This window comes from Canis aureus, chromosome 3 (assembly GCF_053574225.1).
Source record: "Canis aureus isolate CA01 chromosome 3, VMU_Caureus_v.1.0, whole genome shotgun sequence".
NCBI lineage: Eukaryota > Metazoa > Chordata > Mammalia > Carnivora > Canidae > Canis > Canis aureus.
In genome coordinates, this window is record NC_135613.1 from 78,418,512 (window position 1) to 78,440,090 (window position 21,579).

Here is a 21,579-nt window from a genome sequence, read left to right on the forward strand (position 1 = left end):
TGCATTTAGAGACACTTTATTGACACAAACAGGGTATTTCCTGGAAAACACTACATACTGGCATTAGGTTGTGGAGAGCTTGGGTGATCGGGAACAACATTTCTAGAGTTCAGGAAAAGGTTGGCTGGGGGAAACCGAGAACAAGCAGTAAGAAGGTGACAATAGGGCAAAGAGATCCATCAGGTGCAAGAGTTTGCTAATTGTGTTTGATGGTGTTTCTCAAATCTGCAAGCACTCGTGCTTCCGCAGCCCCACCGCCACCCCCCATCACACACACTGCCATCAGATGCAGCTCTTGCCGGATGGTGATTCAGGGGAAAAGGGGGTTATTACCAGCTTTGAGGCTTAGCTGGTCTATGGTAGGGCTTAAGTCTGACCTACCACAACTCAGACTTGCTTCATGTGCTTATCTACTGGGTCCTACTACAAACTCAAGATAGCTCAACACCAGTTACCTACCACAGTGGAGTTTCAGAGATTAGGAAGAGCTTGGATGGTGGTATTTCGCAGACCTAAGGCCATGGGGTACACTGAGGCTCCAGATTGGTACTCGAGACAGAGTGCATGTTGAAATGCAGAATGGATGAACATCGGAGGATGAACACACCAGTACTACTCAGATACACTCACGGAGACTAGGTGAATTCACTGGGTTGGGGAATTTCATTTACAAAAGGAGGGAAGAGGAAAGCTTTTTTTTTGGTGTATTTTTCCACTTCTGTGTTAACTGGGGGAAAGGGAACCAAGATCTGTTCCGAAATGTGTCTGGCTCTTGCGTCTTCCTGCAAAGATGCCAATTATACAGCCTCTCCCCTCTGATGTCAGGTAGGTTCACAGATTCTGAGTTGGGTGTGCTTTCCTTTTTTGATCTAGTAGTTTTGTGGGGAGAGGAGGGAGCTACTATCTTAACCATTCACTGCTGTACATGTATCTTCAGCATATTCCTGCTTTGAAAAAGTCCTTTCCTACTAACCTGTCTAGTTGGGCATAGACAGAGAAAGCAGAAACTCAGAGAATCAGAAATCTGGGTGTGGGGGTGTTGGGGGACGGAGAAAATAAAGGATAATGCCTTTAAACAGATAGAAAATAAAGGTTGGGGTAGGGACAGGCTCTGTCAATGGTATTAACATGCAGGAGTCGGGCTTGTGCTCTAAGACTTCAGCTGGCAGTAAAGGTCAGGAGGGCAGGGTGTCTACAGCGCCAATTGAGTTGAGCAATCAAGTTCTTGGCTGTTAAGCAGTAGGAAAAGAAAATTCAGACCCAGCCTTGCTTGGCCTTTAGTGTTATTTAGGGATCAGTCATGGGAAATATCCAGCACCAAGACAACAGATGGGGTTCCTAAATTAATAGTAGCCCTTGAGAACATTTCTAAGCCCTTTAATAAGAACAACATGCCAGATGAATTTTCCAGAGCAATGCACATTTGGTCTGGGTCCTTGAGGAGTATGGGGAGAAATGGAGAGTGGGGAGGATCTGAAGCAGGTTGGGGATCACAGTACCCTTAGTTTTGTAGTCCTGATCAAGTCTCCCAGGAAGTTGTTGAGTTGCAATTCAGGAGAAAGAGCGATGTGCAAACCAACCAGAAGGAGAAAACCAAAACTAGACAGACCCTCAAAGCACACTTGCAAGCAGCTGCTAGAAGCAAAGTGGCAGAGGAACCGCTGAGTGGGGTTGGGGTGAGAGACGTCCAACACCTCGGGACATGCAAGACAGGCGAAGGTGAGACAGCTCTCCACTTAACCAGCTGTACGAATGTACGATGTAAAGCTGCTCGGCCTCAGGCAGCCTCAGTGTGCTCCTCTGTTACTTGGGTATCAGTTAATACCCACGTCACAGGGCCCGCTGAGGAGAACTAAGGTAGCAAAGAGGAAAGCACTGTGTAAGCCAAATCGCTCTAATGACAGAGTTGAGGATGGGAAGGGTGGAGAAGTTAAGAAAAAGAAAAGAAGAGGGAAGATACCTTGTAAAAGATAAATGGCGGGGGGTGGGGGGAATGATAGGTGCCATTGAGCTCATTAAAAACCACTTAGGAAATACCTGGGTTGGGCTTTTTAAAAAGAAAAAAAGGCTGCCATCATGCATACGGCTTGATTCGGAGTGAGATGCATCATCTACTAGAAGCAAGAGGACGGTAGGCTGGTAGTAAGTAGCTGTGCCGTAAGCTCGGCCACCCGCAGCCATGGGGCTGGGAGACCTCACACCAATCTGCGCCCATCTTCCTAACTGCAAAGCATGAAAAATGATCCATATTCTGTCCCCTATGTCAGAGGAAGTGTGTGGAAAATCACCGCTGAGAAAGGCCTTGAGTTTACTGCAAGTATTTTCTTCAATAAAATTGGACTTTGTAGATGTGAACAAGGACTTGTTTCAATTACTCCCCCTAAGGATGGAAGAGTTGGGAAAAAAAAAAAAAGTGTCGGGTGAGGCCCAGCACCAGCGGACTGTGATCTTTCCCCATAAGTCCCCCCAGATCTGAGGGGCCTCTCACTTGCTGAGCCCCACCACTTACAAGCTCTCATATCCCCTAAAGCAGGCTCCCCCTTCCTCCTCCCTAGGTACTCAAGGACATCACCCTTGGACCAGCCACTCAATTAAAATGACACGAGATGGTAAAATTTTTTCAGAGTGCCTCTGCTCTCCCCAAATCCACACACACACAAAAAATACCCCAACAACTAGACATCATGGATTCACGGGTGAAATGTTTGGAAGCCACCGAATCTGTCCTTCCTGTCACTTCACTCATTCACACATCATCCATCTGAGACTAAAAAGCACATTTCTTAGTTTAAATATTCCCAGATGCAACCTCCTGCTGGAGGATTTTTCATGTTCACAAATCTTTTCCCTAAGGAAATTCTTCCAGTGTACCCCATGTCCTGCTCCGTGCCTTTTGGCCAGCTTCCGGTTACCTGGATCCATCAGTTAACCTCAGCCGGGCACTCCACCCCTGTGCTTGTGAGAGAGGCATGGCCGTGGCCAGGCCCAGTTTCAGGATCTTTTTTAAAAACGAAAGGATCCCATCTCTGAAAGTCTCAACTGGGCAGCAACCTCAGGCTTACTATGCTTCAGTTTATCCTCTGAAGTCTCTTTAGTTGAGCTCAGTCTGAGGCCCAGTTGTCTCCTAATGAGGAATAATACTGATCTACAGGAATTCTGAGAGGAAGAATGTAGGAATTTCTGTTCCAGTGCACATTACCCTAAGAGGGTTAGGAACACATTGTATGACTTTTAAGAGCCACTTCTGTCTTTGGCTTCTTGAAGGACTGAGCCCAATGTAGGCCTTCGAGAGACCTATTGGGATCTAGCCCTAGAGTACCAAGTTCCGAGAACATTGTGGTCCATGCTTAGTAAACTTTCTATCACCGAAGAATCTAGAAAGGCATGCTTTGCTCTGATGCTCTAGTAAGTGGGCCAGGAACATGAAAAAACTGACTTCAAGGAATCCCACACCACAACACTCTTATTTTAACCCGAATTATTCATTCCTGCTTCCTTCCATTAAGACATCCATTCACTTGCAGCAGTGAAGAATGAGCCAGTTCCAGCCAGTCAGGGACAAAGGGATGTGCCATCTCCAGCATTTGTACAAAGTCATTCAGATCGCAGGGAAGAAGGCCAGTTGGCATGGGAGCTCCTTGCTTGAAAGCTGGGACAGGGCGAGCTTGAGTCAGTGTAGAAATGTTAGCTCCTCAGTTCTGGCAAAGTCTTCTGGTGTGTAGAGGTCTGATGGAGTCAGGAAGTCAGAGGTGAAAGCTCAGAGGTGAGCGGATGCATGATGAGTGAATAGAAGGAGGGAGGCAAGAAGGGAAGCGATGTGGCCCGTGGGGCACCCTCCTGGTGCTGTTGACAGCACTGAACCTGGGATATTCAGTCCTTCAGTGTTCAGACCACCTACCAATGATAAAACAACTCACTCAGAATTTCCGGCCTGGCCCCGTCCAGCCCAGCCAAAGACTCTCACCAAATCCACAGTCCTTACAAGGAGGGAGTGGGGGGATGACTTTTTGTCGCCGTGGTAAGAAGTCCAAGTTGCTCCAACCCTCAGGCCAAAGCAATTCACCTTCTGAAGGGCTTGACGTAGAGCTGAAGGGCTTGACCTGGGCATCACTGAAGTAAAGAAATACCCTGAGGGTGGGGACTCTGGGTAGGGTAGAAGTCTAAGGGGTCAGATTGAAAGTCACTTGGATGTGGGTGGACAGAGCCACTTGGACAAGCAGCCATCCTGATGCCACTTCCCTGCCCTTCCCGGTACATCACCTCAGGCCCGCCCTTCTTACTCCTCCACGGGGACCGCGGAGCTCTCTTTGTTCTCTGACGGGATGGCAAGATAGTCAGACCTGGAGGAGGACAGACAGGGAAGGACATCAGTACTTTTGTCCCCAGGGGTGGGAACCCAAGGAAAGGGAAGGAGCGCAGAAACCAGGATGTCTGCAGAAGAGCTCTGCATTTCCTTCTGCCTCTGGATCCCAAGAGAAAACCAGAGTGGCCCTTGCAGCAGGGACTAGAAGACTAGGTGTTGTTTCTCTTTTTTCCTTCCACTAGCAATGCATGAATCTTCCTATTTATCTACACGGATCTAAGGACCCCCTGTTGTTCAGTGAAAATGTCGCGCCACACCAATGGGTGTGAAATGATATTTTAGAGTTGCTTTCATATCCATTTTCCTGATTATTGCTGATGGTGTACATCTTTTCATAAGTTTTTAGGTGGCGTGGGTTTCTGCTTCTGTAATTTGTTCTTTGCTTGTTGACATATGTCTTTTTCTCAGGGATCTTTCTTTCTACTTTCTTTCCTTTTTTTTTCTTTTTTAAAGATTTATTCATTTATTTTAGAGAGGGAGAGGCGGAGGAAGAGAGAGAATCCTGAAGCAATCTCCCTGCTGAGCATGGAGCTCGAGCAACACAGGGCTCGATCCCAGGACCCTGAGATCATGACCTAAGCCAAAATCAAGAGCTGGCTGCTGATCTGACTGAGCCACCCAGGATTTTTCTTGGATGGTTTCACGTCTTGAAAATATCTCCTCCCAGTCTCTTGTTTGTCTCTAACCTTTGCTTATGGATTCATGTCATGAACAATTGGTCTTCACACATAGTGTTGTGAAAATTATCCTTCTTCCCACTCTGTGCCTCTGGTATTTGAAGAAATCCGCTCTATCCTCAGGTAATGACGATAGTGTCTTATATTTTCCCTTCATCGAATTTTCAAGTTGCACATTTTACCTCGTCTTTAAATCCACTTAGAACTTATCTTTGTTTAGTGTGAGAGATGGGGACTCTTATTTTCTTTACCGTATGGATAAGGCATTGTCTTTATACCACTTATTAGAAAGTTCATTTTTCCTTCTGTAATTGTGGGGCCACTTCTGTCATATACTAGTTATAGAAAATTGAATATATGTATTGAATTATTTGGGAGGCTCTCGGTTTTGTACTCGTTGTCCATGCTGTATGCTTATGTCAATATCAACAAGTTCTTTAATAGCTCTGTAAGAAATCTTCATATCTGATAGGAAAAGCTCTACCAGCCATCTTCCCTAATATTGTTCTTTCTTTGGTATGGGCAAACTATGGCTCATGAGCTAAGAAAGGTTGGAAGGACTGCAAACCAAGAAGCAAAACCAAAGAGACCCTGTGTAGAAAATATTCACTGTCTGGCCATCACTTGGTTTGGATTGGTTTTGGCCCTTTGGTCTTCCACTTGACTTTTAAGATCCACTAATTGAGCTCCTTGAACAATCCAATAGGTATTTTGATTGAAATGTCATTGAATTTACAGATTAATTTCAGAGAGAACTGTCCTGTTTTGCATCAGTAGGTTTTATTCTCCCATTTATTTAGGTCTTAAGTCTTTCAGTAAAGTGTCGTAATTGTCTCCTTAAAGGTCTTGCACATTTTTATCAAATGTATTATTCCCAGGTACTGGAGAGTATTTGTTGCTACTGTAATGGAAATTTTTTCAAATGTTTTAGATATCTCGTTGTTTCTCTAAATGATTGTGGCTGGGCTAGAGGTGGTTTTTATAGGTTTACGTTTTGATTTGCATCTACAATCTTGTGGAATGTTCTCATTAGCTCTAAGGGTTTGTCCATAGATGGCCTTGGATTTCCCATGTCAGTGGAGGAGGTCATGGAGAGGACGTGGTTGCTGGGTGACCTGTGAGCTGGACCCCCGCAGCCAGGGGCTCCCCACCCTGCTTTCCTTGGAGTGTGCCTCTGCTTGCCTTCCCTCCCAAAAGCTGCCCCAGAGACCCAGCCTTAAGACAGTGATGTGAGGTTGAGACTTATCTGGACAATATCCTGTCTGAACCTAGTTAAGGCCTCTATACAAACCTTTAAGATTCTAGCAGGCTTGTCTTGTGGCTGCTCAAGAAAAGCCTGGTAAAAAAAAAAAAAAAAAAGAAAAGCCTGGTAAGGGTCGCCTGGGTGGCTCAGTGGTTGAGTGTTTGCCTTTGGCCCAGTACATGATCCCAGAATCCTGGGATCAAGTCCCATATCGGGCTCCCTGTAGGGAGCCTGCTTCTCTCTCTGCCTGGGTCTCTGCCTCTCTCTGTGTATCTCATGAATCAATAAACAAAATCTTAAAAAAAAAAAAAAAAAAAAGAGTTTTGTAAGTAACTTCCCTGACTTATTCAACCCTCCACCTACCAATCCGGAGTGGCCGGCCTCTTCCTTTGGTCTATCTTTGTCCTCCCATCACACCTGGGAAACTTCAGAGGAGATAGATAACCAACGACAGATAAATATACTGAGTGTGAATCAGGATACTTGGGTGTCTTCCCTTATAGTTTTTACTCTTTTTTTTTTTTTAACTTTGTATTTACTGAGTACATTACCTAGGTTCTGCAATTTAATATTGAATAGAAGCGAGACATGTTTCTAAATTATTGGCCGTTCCAACCCAGCCGGTGTTTGCTGGAGGTTACCTGAGTAGCTGCCCTTCAGCAGTTCAGAGATGACTGGTGTTTTGATTTAGTATGTATCCTGCTCAGGACACGTCGTGCTTCCTGGATCGGAGGAGAAGTGCTTTTTCTCAGCCACTGTATCTCTGGATATTGTTTCTCCTCCATTTCGTCTGTCCTATTCTGATGGACACTCTCCATTTCCTTCTTCGTGTTTCATTGCACTAGTCCATCTGTTTAGATCTCTGCGCTTCATTCTGTTTGACTTCCTTATGTTGACGTCCTGCTCGTCTGCATCTGATCTGCTGAACCCTTCCACAGGGTTTTAAAATTTATTGACTACCTGTTTCACGTCCAGATTTCTTAAATTCCTATTTAAAAATCTGCCTGTTGGTTTTCCTTAGCAACTTATTATATTCGTATGCTCCTGGTTCATCCTTGTATTGCTTTAACTCTTTTAGACCGACTCGTTTTCTAAGTTCTACCAAGTGTCTGAAGTTCCTGGGATTGAATCCTGCCATTTGTTTCTTCTCTTGCTTGTGCTGGCTCATGTCCTGCTGCAGCTTGTAGCTTTGGATCAGACTGAAATCAGACTCAGCAGCACTGAGTGTGGGGAATCCTGGTAAGCCTCAGCTCAGAGACGGTCCCTTCAGAATGGGTTTTCATTTGCTTCTACATGGTTATCACTGTCTGGGGACTAATTTTTTAATTGAATTTTTCAGCTTAGAGACTTCTGGATCCTGTAGGTAGTATAAATTTAAATCCCGAACATTGTGAGTGCAGGCTTGTGGTTACTCATTCTCAAGAATCTTTTATGTTTCTATCTGGGAGTCAGGCCAAGATAGGTAAGTCTCCTTGGGTTTTCCCCCAGGTTGGTGGACGGATTTTCTGGTCTGTCCTTTGCATATGTTGTAGCCCTTGGGGGATCCTGGCTCTGCTGGGGGCCTCGGTTCCAGCTCTGTCTTTTGTGCTGGCCGAGTTGTAGGCACTTTCTGTCCAAGCACTAAAATCCAAGCACCCAGGTTTCATCAGGAATGACAGCCTCTCCAGCACATTATTTTCTATCCTCATATCAGTTGTAATTTGTACTTTTCTGAGATCATAGATATCATGCAAAACACTTTCTTTATCAAACATTTTTAAGTGATAAAAGCCTATGGTTTTTAGGATACCGCTTCAGCGATGTTGCTAGCCTTTTAATCTAGGAGTTCTGTTTTTCTTCTCCCTGAACAACAGGCCAGAGCGGCCTCTTCGACCCTCACACCTCACCATTGCTTAGATGTGCTCACTCCTGAGTGACCAGGGCTTTGGCGAAAATGGCAAAGGCACACTCTGGACATTGGGGAATGAGAGCCCCTACATGGGTATTCGATTGCTGCCAAGGTCCAGGATGAAGAACATGTGGCTCGGAGCTCCGTAGCTAATAAAAGGCAGTGCCCAGGTGGCCTGGTGAGTTCCACAGTGTACAACAAATGGCTGAGAGTGACACAAAAACATGAATGTTTGGAATAGATGGGCCTAAATCCCAGCCTCTCCTCTCAGTATCTGTGGCCTCAGCAAGCCACTTAACCTCTATAGGCCTGTGTTAGCATCTATAAGATGGTCATAATAATGCTAACTTCATAGGATTGTGATGGCAGCTTATGGTTTTTTGTTTTGTTTTGTTTTGTTTTTAGCTTATGGGCTTTTACATCAGAGGTTAACAGTACCGGTTAGGAGTTAGCAGACACAAATCAAACCTTGCTTTGCCTCTTACAATGGCCTTGGGCAAACTCTCCCGAGCTCAGTTTTCTCATCTGTGGGTATATTAATTCAGCCTCCCTTGAAGATCGTGGTGAGGAGAGTGGAGGACTGTGTCAATTGCTTAGCACCTCACCCGTGACAGCAAGCACTCGAAGGGGCCAGCTAACATTATGTTGGCATCTTAGAACTTACGCATTTTCTTGGGCCGCCTCTTCAGCCTTTGAGACCTTCCTGTAGCAATATATCATCTCAATGAGCAGCCACAAGGTGAGGAAGACCAGCAGGATGTACATCATGATCTCTGAGACCACAGAAGTGAAGTCCTCTCCAGCTGCAAGGGGGACAATGAGGCTTAGAATGTGCATGTCCAACAAACCCAGAGCTGTCACTGGGTCAGAGATATATGAGACCTATTTTTAAGTATGGCTTAAGTAAGCACTGGTTCTAAGGAACTCAAGAAGGCTTCAGAGTGATTTAATATCCTCTGATGCTCCTGTCTGTCAGCTTTCTCACCTACTTTCTTCTGGGGTGGGGGTTGAGGAGGAATGAGGAGTGGAAGAAATAATAGAACAGTGGAAGCAATCTTGGAACGGCCTGAGATATAAGAGCTGCGTCCCTATTTCGTGTGAATCATCATTGCCCTTATTTGAGACCATTTGCCTAAAATGTAAGGCAAGGGTAAAACCGTTCACACCATTGCATTACCTGGTGTGTTCAAGAATATCTTGTGAGATGTGAAGGTCCACACAGATGTGGGGAGCGTATCCCGTCCAACCACCTGTGTCCTCTGAGCTTAGGGTGGCAGAGGGAGAGAGGGTGGGACACATATGTGGGGCCAGTACGGTCAGCCTGCCTGTGGTCTGGGTGTGCTCTCTCCATGTCTGGATGGGAAACAGGGTCCTTCCCAGCCCACTTTTCTGCCAGGTCATCCCAAAACCAAACAGAAATGAGAACTGGAGCATCCCATGTATTAAGCAGACTTTCTGAAACACAAACCTGATCCTGCCATTTTCATGCTTAAAACCCTCCGTGTTCCATGCTGCCCTCAGGAGAAAGACCAAACTCTGTTAACAGGGCATGTGGGACCATTCACAGTCGGGCTCTTTTCTCCTCATTTCTGCTTGATGCACCAGCAAAATGTCACTTCTCATATACACTGTGGTCTTTGGGGATCTGTGGACTTTTCTTCACCCTCTTTCCCCTTCTTCATTTCCCCTTCTGTGACTGGACTCCCTCTGCTACCTCTGTCCCCATATCCTCTCCTGCTTTTCCATCCCCTGACCATTCTTCCCAGTGCCACCAAAGTCCCCCACTCTGTGAAACCTGCCTCAGCCTCTCCTCTGAGCACTTTTTCTCATCCGTCCGTTGTTATTGTGATGTGTTTCTCTCTCTTCTCTGGTGTTTGCTTATTAAGAACACGTTTTACATATTTCTGAATTATCCACCTGTCGTTTCATCCCGGCATGTCTGAAGTACTCAATAAGTATTTGTTGAATGAATGAATATAAATAAGTATCGATCTTTGTTTCACGGCCAACCAAAATGACAATTAAAATATGATATATGGCAAATTGTCCTGATACATCTTCCTTTCTCGTGGGAAAGAAGATTGCAGCCACATATTCTGTTGCTAACTCCTACCAGTGAATTAGATTCATGCTCCTCGGTTATTCATAGGCCCCGGTCATCCATAAGGCCTCGCTCATTAAAAGCACAGAATAGCTCCTACCATGACCCTCAGCTCTGAGAAGCAGTCCAAAGACTCCAGGATCACCCACGTTTCCTGGATGCTGGACCTCCTGAGGCTAGAGGTCATAGATGGAGCTTGAGGCACAGAAGAACACCATGCACATCAAATGCCTTTTTGTGGGCTCGACATTACCTGATTTGTGATGCATTCATCTCAAGGAACATGCTTTTTAAATGCAATAGCCTGGAAGTAGTAACACAGGAAGAAGCCATCCATGCTCAGTATTTTTAGTCACTTCTAGGTGAAGAGATCTCAGATTTTTGTCTTAGAGCCAGGAGGTCAGAGCTAAGGGCAGGATAAGTTCATCTTGAACAAAGAGAACCAGAGAGATTCTGGGAGAACATAGGAATGGAGGAAATGTAGTGGGGTGTGTCAAGGTGGAGCGTGTGGCTCTGAGCCTCATGAGAGCAGTGAATGTGGGTGGGGGTGTTCTCAGGCTGCCATGGGGTCACAAAGGAAAAGGAAAAGGAAAAGGAAGGAAGGAAGGAAGGAAAAAAGTCATGAAACGAAGGAGAAGAAAAAAAGAGTAGCAAGGAGTGGGATGGTAGTAGAAGGAAAAAGAGTCAATGGACAGAGAGGTAGCCTGGTGGGCGAAAGATCTGGCTTGTAGTCCTGCACCTGGTGCTAATTTGCTTCATGTCCCTAGGCAAGCCCCTCACTGATCTCCCCACCACAAAATGAGAGGCACCAGAGCCGCACCCTCCAAGCAATCACCTGGGGAGTCATTTCTATGACATAAGCCAGACCTCACTCCAACTGCCGAACTCACACATACCCACAGGAGTGTACAGAGATGTCTACACTGAAGGAAAGCCCTCTGGGCGATTCTGACTCCTGCTCTTTGTTCAGAACACCTGGATGAAATGAGAGCCAAGCTTCCCTCCAGCCCTACCATTCCGAGAGGCTCTGTGGTTCTGATGACAGACTTGTTTTCCTTCTATTGTGGCCCAAGCCTTGCTCTGGTGCCCAGCAGGCGGCCTGGTTCAGCTTCGCCACCCTTTCCACTGGAGGCAAAAGCCTGAGAGAGCAGCGGGTGAGACAGGCACCTTCCCAGGGTCCGGCGGGCACAGCCAAGTTCCTGGTGGTGAGCAGTAGAGGGCGCCGGCTTCTCTTCCCCGGGGAGAAGAGGTGTGTAAACAGAGAGGATAATGGAACTTCTGAACAGAAAAATACCTTAGAGAGCTTCCAGTCCAACCCATTCCAGGTACACAAGAGGAGATGTGCTCAGAGGGGGAAGACAGCTCATCAGGCCTAAATGCCAGTGGTCCAAGGGTGCTTCTGCTCGTTCAGAATTGACCTACTCGTTTTAGTCCTGTTGTCCTCATCAGGACCAAATCATGACATCTCTTGCCCTGCCATCTGCTCTCAAGTGTGCTTCATGAATTCTATCACAATAACATGAGAAAAAAAATCAGACTCGTGACTTGGAAGTCAGGGTTCTTGGGAATCCTAGGAAGAGCCCTTTCTTGATCTTGACCTCTTCTTTCATGCCCCACACCTCTTGCCCGCTCACCATCCTGTATCTTGGGGCAGTGATAATGCCAGAAATAGATCGCCTGAGAACAGGCTAGAAAAAAGGGAACCATCATTTAACCTGGATGAGAAAACACAAAAGGAGGTGCATATATCACTCTTCTGACACGTGAGGGAGTGTTAGCAAGGGGCTAGGAGCCGCAACTCCCGGAGTCCCTTGAAGGCAGAATGAGAATGGTGTTTGAGAACACTCAAACTTCAACTCTCAAGATTCCGGACCAGATTAAAACAGAGACATTTGAGTTGCGTTGGCAGTAGAAGGAAAAGAAGTAGAAGGAAAAGTCCCCTCTGCCCACTTTGCTAACAAGAAACTAGCTGTGGGAAATCTGAAGATTTTAAACTAAAGACCAGAAAGGTGGTATTTTTTTTTCTCCCAGTCAAGAATGAGGTTATGTGATGAGAGATGCCGGGGATGGGGAAGGAGGGTTGCTTGTGTGATTACTGTGGAGGGAGACAGAAGACAAAAGATGGTCAAACTCTGGTTTAGAGCAGTGGTTCTCAAAGTGTGGTCCCCAGCAGCATGGGCATCTCCTGGCAATTCGTTAGGTGTGCAAATTCCCAGGCTCTATCTACCGAATCAGAAAGTCTGCATTTTAAAAAGTCCCGCGGGGGACTTGGAGGCTTGCTGGAGTCTGAACATGGATGGTTCAGGGCTACGTGTGGCTTACACACAAGAGGGTTAGACGGCCTCCAGATATCCTCATGAGATTCCCTGTGCCCATCGAGTCAGGGATTCAACACAAGCCAGAGAAGCAGGTGTAGCTGGTTTGGCAGCTTTAGGCCTCATGGAGGCCGTCCTCTTTCTCCAAGGATGAGAATCAGAGGATCAAGGAAAAGGTCATTCTACTGTCATCTCTGAGCCTTTCTGCTTTGAGGAAAGGTGCAGAGAGGCAAGCTGTCAGGCAGTTTGCAGTTCAGCTGGCCACTAAAGGAAGACAACGGTGACATGTTCAGATATCACTGCTCCGGATAAGTGGGTTTTGCACTCTGCAAGGGTGTCATTTGTGTGGAAACCCACCGTCCTCCCTCCCCAAGAGCAAGGCACCCCAGAGAACTTGTGGCCCCAGCCTCACCCTCCTCAGTGACTCGGAGGGGGATCAGCCGTGTGGTCTTCACAAAGGGGCGATGTGCTTCAAAAGCAAACTCCCGGGACACGTTGCAGGTGTAGAGGCCAGAGTCATTCAGGGTGACGTTGAGCACAGTGATGGAGACATCCTGCAAGTCCTTGCTCCCGTTCCACTGCAGGCGTCCCTGGAAGGGGCTCTCTACCTCCTGCTGGCCGTTTCGATACTCATAGATCTGCAGGTAGAGAAGCAAAAGAGAGTAGGGCCAGGAGAGAAAATAGGGCGGGAGAGCCAGGATGGGGACAGGTCAGAGCAAAAGAGCAGAATTGTGCATGGACAGAGGAGAAAGGGGACAGTGTTACAAGGAGATCCCAAGCGTGGGTGTAGGATGAGGAGGCTTGGAGGAGGGCAGGCAAGAGAGAAAGGCAGGGAAACGTGAGCAAAGGTAAACATGTATCGGGATATTCAGACACAGCAAAGGAAGATGCAGAAAGGGGGAGGCAGGAAGGAGGCTGGCAGGAAAAAAGAGGTGCAAAGAAAGAAAACAAAAGAAGGTGAGTGAAGGGGCGCCTGGGTGGCTCAGTCGGTTAAGCATCTGCCTTCAGCTCGGGTCACGATCTCAGAGTCCTGGGATCAAGCCTCGAATCAGGCTCCCTGCTCAGCAGTGAGTCATCTGCTTCTCCCTCTCCCTCTGCCTTTCCTCTTGCTCGTGCTCTCTCTCTCTCTCAAATAAATAAACACAATCTTTTAAAAATTATTTTTAAAAAAGGTAAATGAAGCATACAGGAGACCAGGAGGGGGAAACTGAGAGAAAGAAAAAATTGGAAGGAGAGAGAGAGAGAGCAAAAGAGAGTAAGATGGGTCACCGGGGCACCAGTGAGAGAACAGGGCATAGAGACCAGGAAGGCCAGCTTCCTGAGTCACAAAGACATTTGAAAGCCTCGGCCTCAGAACTTGACTCTCTGATCTGGTTCTCACTGAGGGGATGTGGCCAGTCTGGGTGGGCGACAGACTGGGACCCAGGATGCCAAAGTGTCACAGACGAGCAGAGAGCTGCAAAGTGATATGCACACCTCATGTCTTTTACTTTGGGCTGAATAATAACTGAAATGCGGTCTCAAAACTTCTTTTCTCAGACACCTCCACCGTCTTATTCTCTACAGCTGTGCTGTCCATTCTGGTCTCCACTTGGCACGTGTGGCTATTTACATGAAAAATTAAATGACTAGAAATTAAATAAAATGTAAAACTCACAAGACACATTTCAAGGGCTCAGTGGCCACATGTGGCTCGTGGCTACTGTACTGGACACCATGAATATGGAACATTTCCACTTTCACAAAAATTCCTAGGAGACAGCATTGCTTTGTACGGCCACTACTACCTTCTGAAGTTTCCTTTCTTCTGTCTGAGTCAACTTCTACTCACTTTGGGCAGACCTGGAAACAAAGTCGGTGGCTAGCACACAACCAGGCTGAGGCCACTGGGGGCCTTTGCCTCTGGCCCAGACATCCAGGTGCCTGTGACCTGGGGACTAGCCTTGGTCACAGTCAACTCTGAGCGAATCCCAAGATTTCAGGGGAGTCTACTGGTTCCAGTTCTGGCACCCGATTGGAGCATACACTCAACTTCACCCTGCTGTTGTCTCCAAGAAGTCTTTGTAGGAAAGAAACTTGCCTCTGGGACGGTGGCATAGTGCAGTAAAAAGAGCTTTGTGTCCCTAGTTCGAATCTAAGCTCTCTAATCAACTTGACTTCTTTGGACCTCAGTAGCTTCACTTATGTACTTATACCTTTTCTCCAGAAAACACTTATATCATGCCTCCTATATTCCAGGGCTCTTCTAAATGCATTAAAAATTAAAGCTAACAACTTTGAAGGTAACAGTTCTCTGAGGCTGCTATGGTTTGCATCTCCATGTTAGAGATGAGGACACTGAGGCACAGGGCTGAAGCAGACTGTCCCAGGGCACAGAGCTCATAGGTGGTGGAATCAAGACTCAAACCCAGGCATTGAGGTTCCAGAGTCCAGCCATCCCCAAGATGGTATTCAAAGCATGTACCAACCACATTGGCCGTGGCACCAACCAATCAGAATTGACATTAGCCACGGCACAGGGCAGAGTCTTGGAGGCTCCCTGCTCTGTTAGGGTGATTCCTTAGTTTCTAGAACATAAGGAGATCCGCAGGTTCCTGGTGGGACCGATGGCGGTGAGACCACTAGGGAGGCTTGGCACAGCAAATATCCAGTATAGAACTATTTAAATATTTCACTCATCATGGATGCTGTGCTGGGCACGCCAGTTGAAGAGCAGTTTGGTCATTCCTGTCACTCTTACTGCCCTGAGATTGTGAGATTTCAGCAAGCTAACCTACGCTATTCCATTTAATGACGCTGAGTGTCATTTCAATTTTTCTACCAATTTAATCCATCCACTCCAATGGTGCAGAAAATTAAACACCTGCGAAGTGCCTTATTGGGTGCCGAGCACACAGTAGGCTCTAAGCGCTGTTTCTCTCTCCTCCCCCTTCCCCTGCTCATGACCAGGACTGCTCACAGCTGGCCAAGTGCCCTTCCTTTCACAGAGGCTGGGCTGTCAGTTATCTGCTGGGGAGCTGTCAGTGCTTTGAAAAGAAAGAGCCAGTATTTGTCAGATCTTCATTCCCCAGACTCTCAGGAGCCAGGCACATAACAGCAGAGGCAAGTAAAAGAAAGGCCAGAAAAAAAAAAAAAGAAAGAAAGAAACGAAAAGAAAGAAGAAAGGCCAGAGTCAGCAGCCAGACATACAAGGAAATCTTTACCGCCCTCGGGCCTGTAGAACCATTCCACCACGGTGGTGGCCTCCACCTCCTCCCTCTTCATGCAGGAGATGCAGCGCAGCTTCATGGGGTTGCCCTGAACGGCCTCCGTCTCCGAGGGCACTTCCACACACACAGGGAAGCAGACACTGACTGGAGAGAGGCCGGGTGACAGGGAAGGAACAGGAGGTATTGGGGAGGCAAGTACCAGGAGAGCAACATTGGAGAATAAGAGGGAGGGAGAAGAGACAAAGAAGCAAGAATCATGAGACAAACTTGAAAGTCGCATGGACATGTATGTACATCTTCACCTGTGCTCCCCAAGGATGCTCACTCAGAGCAGGCAGGGAGTGAGCTAGAGGAGCCATGCATGACTCAGAATTTACCGAAAGCCTCCTAGGATGCAGCTGGGATGTGGTACAGCCTAGAGCCCTACCCTCAAAGGCTTAGAGTCTTGGTGGGAAACAGGGGGCGCACACACACCCATTCACTGACCATCCATGCAACCCTTCATTCAGCCACCATTCACTGAACTCTACTCTATGCCAGGCCTAATGCTAGGCTAAGTCACAAAGATGAACGAAACACTAACCACACCCGAAAGGCATTTATAGTCTAGCAGGGAACACATACTCCTACGTATCATTAAATGGGGCTATGATGAATGCCATGCTGGTGATGTGTTCTGTTCCCAGAGGAGGGACAATTATTCCTGGTGGGACTGGGGAGAGAGAAAGAGAAGGAAGATGAGGCTGGGGTCTAGAAAGGGAGCTAGAACCACACTGTGAAGACCTTTCTATGAGGGGTCAGATGTTTGCAAGCCTCAGAGAGATGTAACTAAATCTGAAGTCTATGGAAAAAATGTAGGTAATTCTGATGCCTGGTGGGAGATGGAGCAGCCTTGAGGAAGACAGTGAACTGACCACTCGTCTGGAGTGGAGAGTCGTCTTTGCAGAGGAGTAGAGAGAACCAAAGTTAAAATCTGGAGAGAGGTCAGATTGGGGGGAACACCTTACATGCCATATGGAGGTCTGGACTTACAGTCCCCGCCCTCTAGAAACTTGTAACCCATTAAAAAAAGGCAAGTACATCAGACTGTACTTTCAGAATGAGTCAAAAGTGGGATGTGGCTGCCAACAAGGCAAGTGCAAATGTGGGCTGCATTAACAGATGTACAATGTACAGAATGAGAAACAGTGCCTCTGCACTGTTCAGAACAAATCTGGATCATTATAATCAGTTCAGGGTGTCACGTTTTGCAAAAGAAAGTTGTTCAATGAGTGCATGCCCAGAGGGGAGCAAGATGGAGAAGGGTCTGGGGAAAAAATCTGGGGAAAAACAGATGGGAGGACGAGGGGGTGCCTGACTTGGACACAGAACTTATCTGTCTTCAAATATTTGAAGGGAGGCCTGTGGAAAAGAAAATAAATTCTGTCCAATTCCAGAAATTATAAGAAAGTAAGTTGAGCTCATTAAAAAAAAAGAGAGAGAGAAAGAGTTTTCTGGTGCTAAAGCTGTTCACCTAATGCAAAAAAATATTTGGTAAAGAGTTTACACTTCATTGTATGGAAGATTAAAAAGTGGGATGACCATGAAAGATTCCTATATCAGGACTTCTAGGGCCCCTTCTGATGCTACCTTCTCATGAATAATAAAAACAGAAGCCCTAAAAAAAAAATGAAGCCATACACATTGATATTTAAAAGCTAGTACATACCCACCATTTGCTTCAATGTGAATGGAACTGGCGGGTAATATGCTGAGTGAAGTAAGTCAATCGGAGAAGGACAGACATTATATGGTTTCACTCATATGGGGAATATAAAAAATAGTGAAAGGGATTAAAGGGAAAGGAGAGAAAATGAGAGAGAAATCAGAGAGGGAGACAGAACATGAGAGACTCCTAACTCTTGGAAACGAACAAGGGGTAGTGGAAGGGGAGGTGGGTGGGAGGATGGGGTGACTGGGTGACGGGCACTGAGGGGGGCACTTGACGGATGAGCACTGGGTGTAATGCTATATGTTGGCAAACTGAACTCCACTATAAAAATATACAAAAAAAGAAATAAAGTTTAAAAAAAGCTACTACACTGTAAATGGTTAGTCTGTTTCTGTATTGGCAAACAATTCATTCTAAAAACAGAGGTTTAGAGCTTAAAATGAGATTGACTAACTAATTGAGTCAAAAAATAAATTACATTTGACTGACTTTGAAGGCAAAAATTGTCATTATTAAACACAGAGTTTAAAAAACAAGTGGCACTAGAATTTCTCACCTCACTGATTGCCAGGGTGGATTTGGCTGAACTGGCTGGCTAGGCAGGTGTCCCCTTCCTACCTCACTGCCCCATGTGCATCCCTCCCAAAGCTGTGCACTTGAAGAGGACAATCTTATAAAGGAGGACCATTCTTTGTCAAGGGCATATGAGAAGCTGTGCTCCCCTGCTAGAACCTACAAACAAGCTCTCAAGATCCATTTGTCAGAGAACATGGGGTAGTCACGCTTTCAACACTCCGGACGTATCCGAATGAGGCACTGCAGATGGCAGTCACCTTTCTATAAAAACAAACAAGTGGCACTATGATGGAACTTAGAACATCAAAGTAAAATCAAATTAATTGGTTTTAAAACTCTCAAGCAAGCTGAGGCTGGTCTTATATGGTAGTCTGCAAGAAGATCTCCTGCTTCTGCATATGGACCATCACTTCCAAGGAGAGAGGCTCTGTATCTAGAAAGAACTGATCAGAAACACTTTCAGAGTGTGATGTGTTTGAAGTCTTGATTGTTGACCTGGTTGAAAAAAAAGAGAAAAGAAGGTGTGGTCTGTGCAAAAGTTTGGGAATGAATAGAGGATGTGTATTGAGAACTCTGTGTCGCAGGCAGCCTTAGGGCATATTCATATTTAATGAGACCTGGTATAGATTAAGTTAGTTCAGCGATGATGGCTTCAAAGCAGGATAGGAAAATGTACCAAGGAACGCACAGGAACAAATACAGAGGCAGGATGAAGATGTACTTAGCAGCTGAAGGCCTCAGTTTATCTACTCTTTAACCTCTGAGACTCAGTATATTCATCAACAGCATGCTGAAAATAACATCTATCTAATACAGTATTTTATGGAGTGATTTATAGGAATGTGCTTTGTACGCATATGACTTGTTAAGGTATTTTACCCTTCATCTGCTTGTTAGCTATTCAACAAATATATTGTGTGCTTATCACGTGCCAGGCACTTTTCTAGGCAGTGACAATACAGCTGGGAACAAAACAGAAACCATCCCTGTTCTCATGGAGTCTACACATCCCAGGGGAGGGTGAGAAAAATAAGATACATTACAATAAGTACTATGAGTAAAAAGAGGGACATAGGCACATTGGGGACAGCCTCATGGAGACGGTGACAATGAGCAGGCACTGAAGGAAAAAAATGAGGGAAAGAAGAAATATATGAATATCTGTGAGCAAGTGTGCCAAGTAGAGGAAAGAACATTCCAAGGATCCTAGGGTTGGAGTGTCTATTGAAAGCAAAGAGCATGATAAAGCACAGGGAACAAAGTGAGAAAGAAGGACACATAAGCCGGGGCTAGATCACAGCTGGTCTACACAATTAGAATTTTGACTTTTGCTCGGAGTGACATGGGGAACCCTGGAGTCTTCTGAGTGGAAGAATGATATGATTTATACAAAATTACATGATCTGACTGCTATGTTGAGAATAAGTGGAAGAGGTGAGGAAGGACAAGTATGGAAGCAAAGAGAATAGTTAAGAGGCTGGTATGCTGATCAGACCGAGAGACAACTCAATGGTTTTGCTTGGATGAAGGTGGTAGTAGAGCTGCTGGGGTTTGAAAAGGAATAATTTACTGGACCAACACCCTTGAATAGGTGACAGGCGATGTACTTTAGTGAACAAGTAGATGAATTGGTCTTAAATAGAAGCACAGTCAGATCGTTTACGGTTAAAGAAGGACAAACAGAATCTATGCAGTCAGGATATGACTATGGATAGCATGGCAGTCTCCCTTTTTCCTGAGTTGCTCCCGAGATGACAATAATTTTTTTTAAGATTTTATTTATTTTTTATTAATGAGAGACACAAAGAGAGAGAGAGAGAGAGGCAGAGACACAGGCAGAGGGAGAAGCAGGCTCCATGTAGGGAACCCGATGCAGGACTCGATCCAGGGTCTCCAGGATCAGGTCCTGGGCTGAAGGCAGTGCTAAACCACTGAGCCACCCAGGCTGCCCGAGATGACAATAATCTAAGGTATCATCAGAGAGCAAGTGCTACTGACTGATTCCCTTCTCATGGCCAAAGTTCAATTTCAAGGCATAAGAATTCTGCTCATGGGGGTCTAGATAGTACACAAAATGGCCACAAAATCCTCTCATCCCTCTTTGCTTGACCTTTGCTAACATAACTTGTGGCTCCTTCCATCAAGAGGTGAAATCTAGGGCAGCCCAGGTGGCCCAGTGGTTTAGCGCCGCCTTCAGCCCAAGGTGTGATCCTGGAGACCCGGGGTCGAGTCCCGTGTGGGGCTCCCTGCATGGAGCCTGCTTCTCCCTCTGTCTGTCTGTCTGTCTCTCTCTCTCTCTCTCTCTGTCTCTCATGAATAAATAAAATCTTAAAAAAAAAAAAGAGGTGAAATCTGTTTTTCCACCCCATGGAGACTGCCGCTCTGTCTACAAAACTCTCTAGATATCCAAGAAACATTGTACATATGGCAGGTAATCAAGCCACATGGCTGACTGTAAGTAATAAACTCCTGGAATAATCTTGGCCAAATCATTGGACCTTTGGTCTCTTCTTCAATTTCCATGGTAATAGTGAAGAAACTTCTGAGAAGGTAGAATGTGATGTTATTACTAATGATTATATTTAACTAAGGAATGGTATCGATCTATTATGAGGTGGAGAGTAATGTACTGAACTCACTCCTCTCATGCCCCCAAATCTTTTTCTTCTTTTTCTTCTTTGGGCATTACTACATTGCACCTCGCCCCACCCCAAGCCCATTTTGCTCTAGAATGTTTTTCTTTGTGGTAAGATAATAAATAAAGACTCTGATTAGAATGTAAATACTTTAAAAAAGAGGATAATAAATGAAGTTATCTGTAGATATTAACACCCTGAAGTGATTTGTCTATCAGATTAGCCAGTCACTTAGCAGATCCTTGAAAGAATGGGGTGCAGCAAGGTGGGCTGCTAGGAGGAAGAGAGGAAAACATGCCCCAATACAGCAGACACCTGGAAGAGTAGACCTGGACCTACAGGCTAAGCAGGCCTTTAGGTAAGGCAATGGCGTGACGGAGGGGAGGAAGAGTGGGGGCTCAGAAAAAGGATGAAAGGACAGATAACCATCTGGCAATCCAGCATAGCAGCACATGTGTCCATAAGAGGTACTAGAATAAGTACTAGAAGGTTGAAATCAGGAGACAAGAGTTCTCTAGCAAGTTCTTCCCTCTCCCTGAGCTCATTTCCTCACCTCTAAATTAGATATAATACTACTTTCCCCCTGAACACCCCCAGGGATTGATAGGGTAACCAAAAAGAAGTAATGAATTGAAAAATGCTTTGCAAACTATAACGCACCAGGCAAGTGTTGAGTTTTTTTTTTTAATTACGTATTATATACTTTGTTAAAGGAAATAAGGGAACTCTTCAATATGTGCAGAAAGTAATATCATGGAAAAGAGTCTTTCCATTCATATTGCATCATGTGAAAAATCAACTTGGGAAGGGAGAACTTATCTAGTCGAAGTGGCCTTCAAATACTAGAATTACATTCAAAT

General features: G+C 45.7%; 1 protein-coding gene across 5 annotated transcripts in view; it reads right to left on the reverse strand.

The window, feature by feature from the left end:
• Nucleotides 1–21,579, reverse strand: part of SCN3B (sodium voltage-gated channel beta subunit 3) — a 25,175-nt gene continuing 3,596 nt past the window's right edge. For 3 of the 5 annotated variants that reach the window (XM_077893941.1, XM_077893943.1, XM_077893940.1), the window contains exons 3-6: nt 15,777–15,940; nt 13,000–13,225; nt 8,836–8,974; nt 1–4,340 (exon numbers count right to left, since the gene is read on the reverse strand). In XM_077893941.1, the coding sequence (XP_077750067.1) occupies nt 4,277–4,340; nt 8,836–8,974; nt 13,000–13,225; nt 15,777–15,940 (593 nt within the window). In that variant the 3' untranslated portion in view covers nt 1–4,276. The remainder of the gene's footprint in view (nt 4,341–8,835; nt 8,975–12,999; nt 13,226–15,776; nt 15,941–21,579) is intronic. The other 2 variants (XM_077893944.1, XM_077893945.1) reach the window with 2 other exon arrangements.